Below are 14,905 nucleotides of genomic sequence, written 5' to 3' on the forward strand. Positions count from 1 at the left end.
TGCCCCCATGCGGTGAGTGTGTGGATCCTGCATGGTGGTGAGCACGAGGTCTGCAGGTGTGGATGCCACGTGGCCGTGAGCTTCTAGACTGCCAGGTGTGTGTTCTGCCCTGCCTACCGCTTGTTCAGTTGTGTGACTTTGGCAGGTTACTTGATCTCACTGTGCCTCAGCGTCCTCGGCAGAATGGGGGTGGGAATAGTACCTGCTTTATCCCATTTTTGGCAAGGTGAAAGGAGTTGATGTGTGGAATTGCCTTCAGCTGTGTCAGGCAGTGAGTAGGCACTGTCATTGTGTTCCATGAAATGACTTCAAGTGATATTCTGAAATGGCGCTCCACATCCAGGCCAGGGCAGCAGATTCCTCACCTGCTGCGGCCTCTAGCCGATTGACTTTTCTATTTTTAAAGTTCCCAGGGATTTTGCCTGGTTTCCTTTGCTTTTTTGCCCCGGGCAACTGCTGCCTTTTGGGACTCCTACACGTCTTGGATTAGCTGCAGAGTGGCACACCACTTCCCCAGTGACCGTCTTTGCTGGTGCGCAGGCATCTTTGGTTTTACTGCTCAGCGCTAACTAGGGCAGGGTTTCTTAGCCTTGGTGCTGTTGACGTTTTCATTGTAGGATGTTTAGCAGCATCTCTGGCCTCTCCCCACAAAGTGCCAGTAGCACCTTCCCACCCCCACCCAGTCCTGACAATCAAAATTGTCTCCAGATGTTGCTTAATGTCCCCGGGAGGCACAATTGTCCCTGATTGAGAATCTGTGCACTAGGGAGAAACGTTAGGAGGTTACCAGAGTCCAAGGACTTAATCAGAAGTTGTCAGTTATTGTTTCTGGTTCTTGAGTTACTTGCTGGAGTCTTTTTTCCTTTACTGACCCCCCTTTATTCCAGAGGGGAGAGCGAATGAAATGCACCTCGTTCATTCCACGATGGCTGTGGAGGGTCCCTGCTTACCGAGCGCTGTGTGTAGCGGTGCCTTTAGGGAGGAGTGGACAGACAGGGTGTAGACCTGACCGTGCTCAAGCCTCTGCCTGGCCCAGGGCAGAGAGGGCCAAACAAGAGAACCCACTGTGCTTGTCATCGTCCTGCCTTCCCTGGGCCGGTGCTGACGTCATTACCCTCTGATTTCCCCCCAGACCTGCCAGTGGCCTGGTGATGTCGTCACAGATGAGGGCGTGAGAGCTCACGGGTGAGGGGTTTGCTGCTTGCTTCAGGCCTCAGCACTGAAGCAAGGGAAGCGTGAGGCCTTTGGGCATCCTCACCTGGCTCCAGGGAGCAGGCTGGGGTCAGGTTGTGAAGGGCTCCAAACGCCCTGTCAGGAAAACCGGGTTTGGGGCCAGTACTGCTTCGTCTTCTTAAATGCTTGTCTTCTGTCGGGCCCTGCTCTCATCTGGTGTTCCTGTCAGGCTGACAGTTCGATAGAGCCTATGACTTAGCACTTGTATGTTCCTTTTAGACTGTATTCCACCCTCCACTGTCGCTCTGGCAGGTCCCCCTTGTCCTCTGAAACTTCTGCCATCGGCAGCGGGGCGCGGGGAAAGTTGCATCCGGGACTCAGCCTCAAGGGTGGTGTGGGACAGCTTAGGGCGAGGGGTTCAGGGGCTGCGAAGTATGAGCCAGCTCCCTTGACCTTGTCCTTGGGAGGTGCCGTCTGGGGCAGCTCTGCTCTGGCCTGCCTCCCTCAGGATGCGCCACACAGGGACCTTCTAACCCGGGGGCTGTCGTTCTGTGCATAGAGCTAAAGTTCAGTTCAGTAATTCTAGGCTGAAGCTCAGCGTGATGAAAACGAGAGTACTTGGCAGCATTAATTTAGAAACAGTATCTGGGCAGAGCTAGTGGAAGACTTGTAGGACGGCAGCCTGCCTGTGCAGGAAGCATGTGCAGGAGACCTCACCAACTCTGCGTTCCTACAGATCCGGAACCCACTGTGTGTGCCACATCCGTGTAGACAGTGGACATGGGGATGTGTCTGCTGGTAGTTGTTGTGTTCCAAAGCTCAGGCAGGAGCAAAACAGGAGATTTAAACCTGTTATTTGGCCTGGGGCACAGAAGCTCTCGCTTTCTCCTGGAGTTCTCTCTAAAGTGTGTCTGTGTGAAAGGGGACATTTGCCAGTGGGGAGGAGTTGGGTTGGAGGGTGGGGACGACAGGAGTGTATTCAGAGGGCGGAAGGAGCAGGGTGGACAGTTACTTTGGTAACAGATCAGGGGTTGTTCATTCTTAAATACTAAAGGGTTTGTTGAGTTTACTGGTTCACATGAGAATTTCTCAACACAAAGCATGGCGTGGAACTAGGGTGGGAGCTGGAGTTTGCTTTTAGGAAATGCCTCCAAGTATAGTGCGTATTGTTTTCCTGTTGTCCATAGCAACTATGGGGGATTAAATGTTAAAAATGTTAAAATAAAATTGGGTGACTTGGCTCAATCTTACGTCCTCACACAGTGACAGAACATTGAGAAACGAAGAGTTAGAGACTGTACACTTTGGCTGAATGTGCACCCTCTTGAGGGCATCCTTCTTCTCATTTAAGTCCCTGTTGCCACCTTTTCAGCAAGGCCATTCCTGCCGTCTCAACTCAGTGACCCGTTGCCGTCACTTTCTCTTATGTTGCTCTGCTTTTAAAAGTTCGACTTTGAGATGTAATTTATATAGAGTCAAATGAACCCATTTTAAGTGTATGGTTTGAAAAGAAAGTTTACATACTTAGGTGATAATCACCACAGTTAAGGTACAGCAGGGAACCATCGCTGGCAGGAGTTCCTCAGCCTGTGCTCCAGGAAGGCGCCCATCTGAGGGATTTGACTTTCCAGAGTTTCGTATACGGGAGTCCCTTCTTATCTGTGGGGCATGTGTCCCAAGACCCCCAGTGGATGGCTGAAACTGTGGGTGGTACCACACCCTCTGTATATGATCTTTTTTTCCTGTGCATACATACTTTTGATAAAGTTTACAAATTAGGTACAGTAAGAGATTAGCAGCAATAACTAATAATACGGATCAGTTACAACAGTGTGTTAGCATCATCACTCTTGTGCTGTGGGGCTATTATTAAATAAAGTACTCTTAGTACTCTTAGCCCTTACATTTAAACCAGTGATGAGTTAATTTGTGTACATGAAATGAGAAAGTAAATAAATGTTCATCCTCTCACTCCATGGATATAAATATAAATTATTCCCACATCATTTGTTGAAGAAGACTGTTCTTTCCCTATTGAAGTATCTGGGTGACTTGGTGTAAAATCATTTGACCACACATGCATAACACTGTTTGTATGGTTATGTGAATAAATGAAAGAAATGAATTTATATAATACCTTTGAAGGCAACTCAAGATCATGTAGTGCTTCTCAAGTATTATAATGAACATTTATTTTCATAACCTAGTGAATAATTTTTAATTAAAAAACCTATTACAGAGACATGACAAGTAATTGCACAGTCTGACCCTGCACTGGACTCTGGACTGGAGAGAAAAAAAAATGCCATGAAGAATATTAATAAATCCAGTGGCAAGATGGGAATAGGAACAGTAGATTAAAGTTTTGTATTAATGTTAAGTTTATGAAGTTGGCAGTTGTACTGTGGTAACATGAAAGAATGTTTTCAGTTTTCGTAACTACACGCTAAAGTATTTAGTAGTAAAGGGCCATGAGGTATGTAAGTTATGCTCAGATGCTCCCCAGCCCCAGATGTGTGTGCGTGTGGGAGGGGACAGAATAAATGCATGCAAATGATAAATAAAAGCACTCTACCATAAATGTTAACAGTAGGTAAATCTGAATAAAGAATGTATCACTTTTGCTAAGCTTGGAATTCTTTCTAAATTAAAAAATTATTTTATTTATTTTTATTTTTTTGAGACGGAGTTTCACTCCTGTTATCCAGGTTGGAGTGTAATGGTGCAATCTTGGCTTACTGCAACCTCCCCCTCCCGGGTTCAAGCGATTCTCCTGCCTCAGCCTCCCAAGTAGCTGGAATTACAGGTGCATGCCACCACGCCCAGCTAGTTTTGTATTTTAGTAGAGATAGGGTTTCACCATGTTGGCCAGGCTGGTCTCTAACTCCTAACCCCAGGTGATCTGCCCGCCTTGGCCTGCCAAAGTGCTGGGATTACAGGCATGACCCATCACTCCAGACCTAAAAAAATTTTTTTTAATAAAATGTTTTTAAAAAAAAATCTATTACATTAATTTGTTGACTTAACATTTGCCTTTTACATGGAAGTAGAATTTAAACGTATTAAAATAGCCATTAATAGTGATTTAAAAAATCTAGGTTGTTAGGCTTATGTTTATTTGAAATAGAAATTTCTCTGAAAACCAAATGGCCATTCTAAATGTAATGATCATTTACCATTTCAAAAAAAAAGTTTTATGATGATGTCTTGTGTTACAAATTCTCTCTTATTGTCTGAAAGCCAGCTCTCAGTTTCGCCGGGTAAACTGGCCTGTTTGAAGTTTTCTGAGGATACATTTTCTCTCTCACTATCTTTTTGGTCACCTAGTTTGATTACAGCAGTAAACGTTATTACAGAGCCCTCTGCACAAGAGCCCGTGTATGTCTTTAAAAGGTGGAATTACTGTTCATTTCAGGTGTCACTCCAAGGATTTAATGTGAATCTAACTGTATTTGTTAAGTCCTCTTTTGTATTTGGTCTATTTTCTACCACAGCAAAGTCAACAGAACAAGCTAGGATACAGATTATCTACTTCTAGGCCAGAAATCTGAGAGGATTTAGAGGAAATCAGTAAACCAGTGAGCTCTCATACAGCGGTTGACCTGGCTGGTGAGACCGTCTTGTCCACTTGCCATGGCCAAGTGGGACCCGTTGCTGTCTTATCCACTACTTGCAACTTTGAGTGTCTTAATTGACTCGGTTTAGGGACTTTTGTTTTCTTCAGCTTGTCTTGTCTTTGAAGTTTTAATATACATTTATATACAGTATATACTGGGTAATATAATATACGTTATAACTTGGACTCAGAGCACCCCTCAGTGTTTTCATTTTCTGCCCTTTTTCTGTCTCTCCTGTTCCACATTCGTCTCATTTGCCGAGTACTTTCTGAGCTCATGATGTTCCTTTCCGAGTTTCCTAACTTCGTGCAGTGTTGTCTTCAGGTTTTATTTGTTGCCTAGTTTTAGAGTTCACTATCTGTGGCCATGCTAATCGTGCCCATGCAGAGTGCTGACCGCAAGGAGCTCTATTCCGTGCTGAGCTGGACTCTTGGAGCTCAAGTGACGTTTCGTGGTGAGGAGGCAGGGATTCTGAATTGCAAAGGAGCAGCGCGAATGAGGGCTGTTTGGCCCTTGCCTATTGCTGGCTTGTGACTTCCTCTCACAGAATCTCTTGAAATGGATGCCACTCCTGAAGTGACGTGGCTCTGTTTTAGGGGCCTACTCGTGCAGTGGTGTGTGCAACTCTCCTGGCGCTCGGGAAAAGTGGAGTACAGGGATGCCTGCGGGACGATCTGTCATCGGCCAGGGCCCTGCCTGCCTTAGCCCCCGCCGAAAGCTCAGCATAGCTTCCACCTGCAGCGGTCTTGCTGGGCATTTTCTTAAGTGAAAATAAAGATTCAGCCATGAAATGATTTTTGTTTTAATTAATTAATTAATTAAATTAATTAATTTTTTTTTTTTTTTGAGACGGAGTTTCGCCTGTCGCCCAGGCTGGAGTGCAGTGGCGGATCTCAGCTCACTGCAAGCTCGCCTCCCGGGTACGCCATTCTCCTGCCTCACCTCCTGAATAGCTGGACTACAGGCGCTCCGCCACTCGCCTGGCTAGTTTTTTCTGTATTTTTTAGTAGAGACGGGGTTTCACTGTTGTTAGCCAGGATGGTCTCGATCTCTTGACCTCGTGATCCGCCCGTCTCGGCCTCCCAAAGTGCTGGGATTACAGGCTTGAGCCACTGCGCCCGGCCTTAGTTATTTATTTTTAATGTAAGAAACAAATAGAATTGCTTTTTAGAAGACAAAACTGAAATGAAGCATTGAAAACATTCACGATTGTTATGAAGATGCAGATCCTCAGAATGAAAAAGTATGTGTTTTAAAGTTCCCTGTTTACATTTCTGAACTTTTAGGAATCTCTAGGTTTGGGAGGTTGAGGCGTCTTCTTCAGGCCTCACAGTGAGCCCCGGCACCGGGGCTGCCGTCCGCTCCACAGGGCTCACTGTGATGTTTTTTTTGTGTTTGTAGCTCAGTGTCTTTAATGCAGTAACTGCCTGCTGAATGCAGTGGGGTGTTTGCTGCTGATCACAGGGACATTTAGGCTGTTGAGGTTTGTCCTTCAGTTACTGAAGGAAGAAAGGAATTCAGAATAAGGACCCAGCATCCTTTCATAAACTTAGGGAATGATTAACTGTATTTTGCCTGAAGATCATGCAAGCCCACACCCCTGCCCCCTCCTGCCTGCTTGCCTTCTAGTGTGGAAAATTTGAAGCAGGCAGGAAAGTATATCCAATCTACAAGGATGAAGTAGCTGAAGGAATCTGGGTGAGGAGAAGTGAGGGTGGCAGAATAGTGCAGCAAGGTCGGACGAGGACAGAACCCATGTACACCATTCTGTGGTCGTGCCTAGCTACGGGAGAGGCCCCTCGTGGCTCTCAGCTTCTCAGCAGCTGGGGAAAAGGTGGGAACCCAGTCTGTAATGGCAGGCACAGGGGACATATGATTAAGGCCAGTGGATTTTCCTAAGAGGCCCAGCTTTTTCTGACACTGAGATCTGAGAGAAATTTCTTCTTTAGACCCTCACTAAGAATATGTCCTCCATCCATCCCTACAGTGGATAATGAAATGGATTTCTTCCTTCTGGGTCTTCTAATGGCTCGCGGTGAAGTTCGGAGGGGAAACAGTCTTGTGGGTGAATAGTGAAAGAATGCCGAGCAGACAGGGAGCATTCCCCTGGGACTTTTGGATCCAATGATAGAATTTAGAAGACTTAGGGGTGTGAACGGACTGTGTATCCCTCAGATTATCCTTCAAAATAGCAATGGCCCAGAATTTTGAGATGAGGCAGCAGGTGTGCCCATGGTGCTGTGTCGGCCGCTGGGTGTTACAGTGAGAAGCGGACCCGTGTCTTTGACAGTTGTCTGAGGGAAGGATAAGCTCACCAAGTCCAGGGTGACAGTCAAGGAACCTGGCCCCGTGGCCCCTCTCCTACACTGTGGTGGGCCAAGGGAGAGCTCTCAGACACCCCGGGCTTCCTTGGGACACTGTTTGGGATCGCCTGACAGTGTCCCAAGGAACTGTTCCCAAGGCTGCAGCATTCCCTGACAGAGAGCGAGGCTGTAGGAATCTTAGCCTGGAGAAGTTTTGAAGAAGTTGTCTGCGGTGGGCTTTAAAAAAGTAAATGACATCCTGGCTAACACGGTGAACCCCTGTCTCCACTAAAAATACAAAAAAATTAGCTGGGCGTGGTGGCGGGCACCTGTAGTCCCAGCTACTCAGGAGGCTGAGGCAGGAGAATGGTGTGAACTCAGGAGGCGGAGCTTGCAGTGAGCCGAGATCGCGTCACTGCACTCCAGCCTGGGCGACAGAGTGAGACTCCATCCCCCCCCCCCAAAAAAACACAAAACAAAAAACAAAACAGTAAATGAAAAACAATAGCAAAAGAACAAACAAACAAACAAAAATCACAAAACCTCAGCAAAAGCACCCTTAGAAATGTCTCATTCCAAGCACTGACCCATCCTTGTTCTTCCCCAGTCCTCACTTAATTCTTAATTGGATATAAGCCAGGGTCTGTCTCTCCAGGAAATCATCGGCGAGCGTGGCCAGTCATGAGAGAGCAGGACCAGGGATCAGCTGAGGCTTATTCTAAGATGAGATGATCAAAATACCAAGAATGCTTCTAAGTTATGATTCTTGATATTACGGCAACGAGGAATGCAGTGTGTCTGAAAGAGCCACCAGGCCAGGAGACCCGTCTGAAGGAAGCCAGGGATCAGAATATAACCCTGTTCATGTGATTTCAAGCTGCCACCCCGTCTGTCAGGGACTTGTTCCTGCCAGTCCTCCCCTTTTGGTGACCTCTTACCTGAGTGTTGGTAACCAGGGGCTCACCTGAGTTTGGCATTTCCATAGCTGCAGCTGTGGCTGATGGTCCCTAGACTCTGACAGGAGCCAGGCGCTCTCAGGTTGATCACGAGAGGTTTCTCCACAGGGTGACAGAGGACAGCAGTGATGATTCATCATACTAATCCTGGGACAGGATGTTGGCTTGAAAACTAGACTGAAAATGGGTCAAGAAGGCAGGTGCCCAGTGACCTCGTGGTCTGCCTGTGGCGAGGGGCGTCAGGGTTGCCTCTCGAGAAATGGACGTGACGGCGGTTTCCTCGGTTGGCCACGCCCACAGAGTTTTAAGAAAGCAAAGAAGTGTGTAGCAGTGAAACCCCCAGATGAGGACAGACTGCAGAGTTCCCGGGGCAGAAAGCCATTGCCAGGTATTTCATTCAGTGTGTTCATGATCAGGTCGTCTCCGTAAGGCATGGGTACCCCTTAGAGTGTCTGCAGTGTTCAGGGCTGTTCCTTGTGAGTAGAAGTGTGGGGTAGACACCAAGGAATGGGGCGCGGTGTGGGCTCCGGGGGATCTCACCGCTGCAGAGAGTCCTGGAAGGGTGGCCTCAGGACCACCCCAGTTCCTGGCCCTGAAGGCCAAGCCCAGATCCTCCCTTAACAATATATTAGCCTTGACCTTCTCGAAGCTGATAACAAAATATTGTGGCACAGTTTTATGAGATCACAGTTTTGTGAGGCTCTGTCCCTGGCCAAGCCCCTGTAGAAGCTTTAGCCCAGGGGTGTCCAACCTTTTGGCGTCCCTGGGCCCCATCAGAAGAAGAAGAAACTCTTGGGCCACACATAGAATACACTAACACTAATAGCTGACGAGTGAAGAAAAAGGTCCTGTGCATCATGTGTTTGGTATTTGCCACCACGGATGAGCAAAACCATTGTTGCATTGAAAGGGCTGGACATGGCTCCTTCAGCTCCTGACAGCCTTTCACCTTAGCGACTGGAGCAGCTACAGCATGTTAGGTGATTTATCAAACATCTGCTGCTGGCAGGTGACCGGAGGTGAAATTTCTCTCTACAGACACTCAGGGTGGAATTGGAGCAGAACCCAGGTGGAGGACGAGGTCACTGGTGGCTTCTCCAGGTAGAAGGCCAGATCCCTTGTGGCTTCTCCAGGTGGAAGACCAGGTCACTGGTGGCACTCCCAGGTGGAAGGCCAGATCACTGGTCACTTCTCCAGGTGGAAGGCCAGCGTCTCCAGGTGGAAGGCCAGATCACTGGTCACTTCTCCAGGGGGAAGGCCAGCGTCTCCCAGGTGGAAGGCCAGATCACTGGTCACTTCCCCAGGTGGAAGGCCAGCGTCTCCAGGTGGAAGGCCAGCATCTCCAGGTGGAAGGCCAGATCACTTGGCTTCACCACATGGAAGGCCAGATCACTGGTGGCTTCCTGTGGCTTCTGCCCCCTTTCATTCTTCCTGCTCTGACCTCACTATGTAATCCTGAGTCCACGTGGGTGCTGTCACAGCAGTTCTAGGAGTTGGCACAAGAGAAAAATGATCCCTTTGCACTCAGTGCTGGCTGTCTTTCCCCAGAACAGCAGTAAGCAGGAACGGACTACTCTAATATCATATAACTTAGAACCTGGGCTGCTAGGGACAGAAAAGTGCATTTTTTTTTTTTTTTCTGTACTGATTCCTTATGACTTCTGCTTACCTGTAAACTTGGTGAGGGACTTACTGTTCACGCACCCAGAGCTGACTGGGAGGAGTGCCTGAAAGAGAGCTCTGCAGTTGCTCAGGAACTCGGGAAGAGCTAACATATTTAGAGGATTAAAGGAAATAGGGCTTTTTGACTCCTTGTAAGATTAATTTCCTTATATAGTTTTCACATAAGGTGTTTTCTCTAAGAAAGTTCAACCAGGAGATACACTGGTCCCCCTTGCCAGTGGGGGATATGATTGAAGACCCCAGTGGGTGCCTGAAACTGCAGATAGTACCAAATCCTATATATACTGTGTTTTTTCTTGTACATACATATCTATGATAAAGTTTAATTTGGAAATTGGGCTCAGTAAGAGACTTCTGAACAGCACTAACTAAGAATAATTATTGTAACAAAATACTGTAGGAAAAGTTACATAAATGTGGTCTCTCTGTCTAAAAATATCACCCTTCCTTGTCTTGTGAGGACGTGAGATGACGCAGTGCCCTGTAGTGAGAGGCGAGAGGTGAGTGATGTAGGTTAGGCCACTGTGGCCTCTGACATACACCAGAAGAGGACCAGCTGCTTGGGTGACCTGGGCCGTCGAGCCATGAGGATGTCAGTGGCTGCAGGTCAGGAGCAGACGGTGTCGATGACTGACAGGCAGGCAGGGTGACAATGCGGAGATGCTGGACAGAGGGCTGGTTCAGGTTCTGGGCAGGCGGAGCGGGACAGGCGAGTGCTTCCCCTTCCTCTGCCCTCCACCGAGCTTCTGGGGTGGCCAGCGAGTGAGTCTTGGCACTGGAGGGCAGTGCTGGCTGGGTGGCTCATCTGAGAATGTTCCTTCTGGTAACTCGGATGCTTTCTTCCCAAGATCGTCCTTCTGAGAAGCTTCAAGCACCCATTAGAAGACGTTCCCCCGGTGATGGTTAAGGCGGAGCAGCGGGAGAGCCAGTGTTGTTTTGGCTCAAGTCAGCTGGACAGTTTCTGTTATTTGATTTGGCTTCCTGGTCCATGTGAGGGGTTGGTGGGGGGGCATGAGAATCACCTTGTTTTTGCTTTGCTGTAACTGAGGAAAGGATTAAGGAGCCATCTGTGGCACATTGTTGTCGCCATAAAAAAAAATCTACACTTTTCCAATAGCGTTAAGTTTGCTTCTGTTCACGTCTGTCATAGGACAGGTGTGTCATGCCCACAAGCGATTGGACCTGTGGGAGTTCTGTTGTGGGTGGTTCCCGGAACTATGGGCGGGCGGTTTCACCCAGGGCTCCCTCTGCTTTGTGTCTTGTAGAATGTCGTTCTCTCAGGAGGCTCCACCATGTTCAGGGATTTCGGACGCCGACTACAGAGGGATTTGAAGAGAGTGGTGGATGCTAGGCTGAGGCTCAGCGAGGAGCTCAGCGGCGGGAGGATCAAGGTAGGAGCCAAGGGCCTCCACGTGGTGCCGGGGGCTTCTGTGCCAGGCCTGACTCGGGCCGTCCTGACACAGAGCTGAAGGAGCTTGTCTGGGTCGCATGAAATCAAAACAAGTGTGCATCGCTTTCTGAGCTGCATTTTGACATGACCGCGGAGGTTTGCTGCCTGAGGTCCTTCCAGGCTGGTAGTTCAGACCGATGGTCCTGACGACACAGCAATGGCAGCTTCACAGTCTCCCTGACCATACCTACCAGCAGTTTCCTTTTGTGTCATAGAGATCAGGCATGGGGTGTAATGACCAGTGTCCCAAGGAGATGGGACTGATTTACGGTGAGGATCTCTCATATCCTTCGGAAATGTTCTCATTAAATGAAAATAACTAATGTTAGCAGGGAGTTAAGGCATTTCTCCAAGATAGTCATTCTTAAGTAGCTGTTGATCACTGTGGGCTTCTAACCAAGATTGAGCTTCGATAGCGGCAGTGGGCGCAAGGAAGAGAGCGCACGAGTCCACTGTTGGAAAAGCACAGTTTCTTTTTCTTTCTTTTTTTTTGGAGACAGAGTCTCGCTCTGCCGCCCAGGCTGGAGTGCAGTGTCGAGATCTCGGCTCACCGCAAGCTCCACCTCCCAGGTTCACACCATTCTCCTGCCTCAGCCTCCTGAGTAGCTGGGGCTAAAGGTGTGCCCGCCACCACACCTGGCTAATTTTTTGTATTTTTAGTGGAGACGGGGTTTCACTGTGTTAGCCAGGATGGTCTCCATCACCTGACCTCGTGATCTACCTGCATTGGCCTCCCAAAGTGCTGGGATTACAGGCATGAGCCACCTCACCCAGCCGGAAAAGCAGTTTCTTTTAGTATTTTGGGGATGGTTAATCTTATTTGGGATGATCTCTGCGGTGCCAGAACATTTGATATGTTTGGTCAAAAAAAAGCAGTGAGGTTAACTGCTTGGATTTTGTGCTTTTGTGCTTTAATGCTTTCAGCCTTGTGAGAGGCAGGTTCTGCTTGCCGGACACACTGTGTTCCTTTGAGCCCTGGGGGCTGGGATTGTGGTGGGTCTTAGTGGGGATTTGGCAGCAGGGGCAGAGTCACTGAGTGCTGGGTGTGAGGTTGTGCTTGTGCCAGTAAAAGGAGGGCGGCCCCGGGTGAAGCCGTGGTCTCGTCAGCTGGGGGATGATTGGATCACAGATGTGTCTGTGCGCGTGGAGTAAGTGAAAGCTGCTTTCTCTTCCAGCCAAAGCCTGTGGAGGTCCAGGTGGTCACTCATCACATGCAGCGCTACGCCGTGTGGTTCGGAGGCTCCATGCTGGCCTCGACTGTAAGTCCCTCTCTCGGGGGCTCTGTGTTTCCATTCCTGTGCTCTCTGTTGAGTTTGGGTAAATATCGTCTATGAAGGTGAAATAGTGTGTGCCCTAATCGTGTGGCTCTAAACAGACAGTTCTGTAAAATATAAATTATATCTTTTTTTTTTTGAGATGGAGTTTTACTCTGTCACCCAGGCTGGAGTTTAGTGGTGCGATCTCAACTCACTGCAACCTTTGCCTGCCTCCCAGTTCTCCTGCCTCTGTGTCCTGAGTAGCTGGGACTACAGGCGTTTACCACTACGCCTGGCTAATGTTTTTGGGTTGTATTTTTAGTAGCGATGGGGTTTCGCCATGTTGGCCAGGCTGGTCTCGAACTCTTAACCTCAGGTGATCCCCCCCCACCCCCCGCTTAGCCTCGTAAAGTGCTGGGATTACAGGCCTGAGCCTTTGCGCCCGGCCCAATATAAACTATGGTCTAAATAATCACACAACACATTTATCACTTATCCTTGCTAATTAGGGGTTACAGATAACATGGTAAGTGGAATCAAAAAATAATCTAAACAAATCCTGCATTAATCATTAATTTCAGTGACTTTTCCAAATAATTCTTACTTTTCCCCTCAAATCTGTGAACAGCTCACACGTTGTTGGTGGGGGGGTCTGTGAACAGCTTACACATTATCACACGTTGTTAGTGGGGGACCAGCATTTGGTTGGTCCTGAGAAGATAGAGGCTGATGACATTTCTAAAAAGTGAAATGCCCCCCCATTAGTAGTTCAGTACATCAGAGAGGTAAAATCTTGCAGCAATGGTCCCGTGAGGGAGGGTGGAGGCCGAGATGAGGAGAGTGTCTTGCCTGCTTGGTAGCTTGACTTTATTCTGAAATGTGTGTCTTTCTGTCCGCCTGTTGCCTCTCGTAGCCCGAGTTCTTTCAGGTCTGCCACACCAAGAAGGACTATGAAGAGTATGGGCCCAGCATCTGCCGCCACAACCCCGTCTTCGGAGTCATGTCCTAGTGTCTGCCTGAAAGTGTCGTTCGATGGTGTCACGTTGGGGAACAAGTGTCCTTCAGAACCCAGAGAAGGCCGCCGTTCTGTAAATAGCGACGTCGGTGTTGCTGCCCAGCAGCGTGCTTGCATTGCCGGTGCATGAGGCGCGGCGCGGGCCCTTCAGTAAAAGCCATTATCCGTGTGCGACCGCTGTCTGCCAGCCTCCTCCCTCACCCGCCCTCCTCTCCCTCGCTCTCCCTCCTCCTCTTCCTCTTCCGAGCTGCTAGCTGACAAATACAATTCTGAAGGAATCCAAATGTGACTTGGAAAATTGTGAGAGGAAACAACATTAGAAAATGGCGCAAAATCATTCTGCCCCGGGAGAGAATGTGGGGGCGCAAAATCATTCTGCCCCGGGAGAGAATGTGGGGGCGCAAACCCTTTTCCTCCCAGCCTATTTTTGTAAATAAAATGTTTAAACTTGAAATACAAATCGATGTTTATATTTCCTATCATTTTGTATTTTATGGTATTTGGTACAACTGGCTGATACTAAGCACGAATAGATATTGATGTCATGGAGTGCTGTGATCCAGAGTTTTTAATTGTGAGGCATGTTCTGATATGTTTATAGGCAAACAAATAAAACAGCAAACTTTTTTGCCACATGTTTGCTAGAAAATGATTATACTTTATTGGAGTGACATGAAGTTTGAACACTAAACAGTATTGTATGAGAATTACTACAGATCATGTATCTTTTAGTTTTTTCTGTTTGAACTTTCTGGAACTGTTTTATAGAAGATGATGGTTTGTTGTCGGTGAGTGTTGGATGAAATACTTCCTTGCACCATTGTAATAAAAGCTGTTAGAATATTTATAAATATCTTTCTGCTGTAGTGTGGTGGTCTGTTGTTTTTCTCCCTGTCGCTGTGCTTCTTTTAAAGAATATTGACATTGTTTTACATCATTGGCGGATTTGATTAATACCCAGCTTGTGGGAGGAAATATCTTTTTCTGAATGGTGTGGGCTGCCTGCCGTGCAGTGGCCAGTCCATCGCTGGGGTATCGTGGTTCTGGATAACCCGTCAGAGATGGTTTTGGCATCTGGGGTATAGTGGGAAGGAGCGACTAATGATTTCTGATATTCTTTCCTAGAAATTCAGGATTCATGACTAAGCTTTCAGTAACTACTCTGATGTTTGCTGAATGGATTGTTGGCTTGAAAGGTAATTTGCTCAATTAATAGGTTTAGGTTTATTTCGCTCTTCATATAATTCTTATGTTACTTTAAAAATTGTTATTTATGGTATTTCTTCTAAGTTGTGAAGTGTGTTTTTTTTTTTGTTCTGTTTTAAAATTTTTTCCTTACTTCCACTCTCAAAGGAGGTGAATGAAGTATGTTTTTTTCTCAGAAAATTTGCCTTCATAAAGAAACGTAGCCAGGTGCAGTGGTGTGCCCCTGTAGTCCCAGCTCCTCAGAAG

At 47.6% G+C, this 14,905-nt stretch overlaps 1 protein-coding gene across 1 annotated transcript in view; it reads left to right on the top strand.

Moving 5' to 3' along the window:
- The window catches only part of ACTR3B (actin related protein 3B), a gene marked incomplete at its 5' end in the record, with an annotated part of 77,352 nt that extends 63,044 nt beyond the window's left edge, over window positions 1–14,308 (top strand). The window contains 3 exons of the mRNA XM_017860266.1: window positions 10,998–11,123; window positions 12,358–12,441; window positions 13,352–14,308. Coding sequence (XP_017715755.1) covers window positions 10,998–11,123; window positions 12,358–12,441; window positions 13,352–13,447 — 306 coding nt within the window. The remainder of the gene's footprint in view (window positions 1–10,997; window positions 11,124–12,357; window positions 12,442–13,351) is intronic.
- Window positions 14,309–14,905: the final 597 nt, after the last annotated feature.

The sequence above is a fragment of the Rhinopithecus bieti genome, unplaced genomic scaffold (assembly GCF_001698545.2).
Source record: "Rhinopithecus bieti isolate Rb0 unplaced genomic scaffold, ASM169854v2 scaffold_53647, whole genome shotgun sequence".
Classification (NCBI taxonomy): domain Eukaryota; kingdom Metazoa; phylum Chordata; class Mammalia; order Primates; family Cercopithecidae; genus Rhinopithecus; species Rhinopithecus bieti.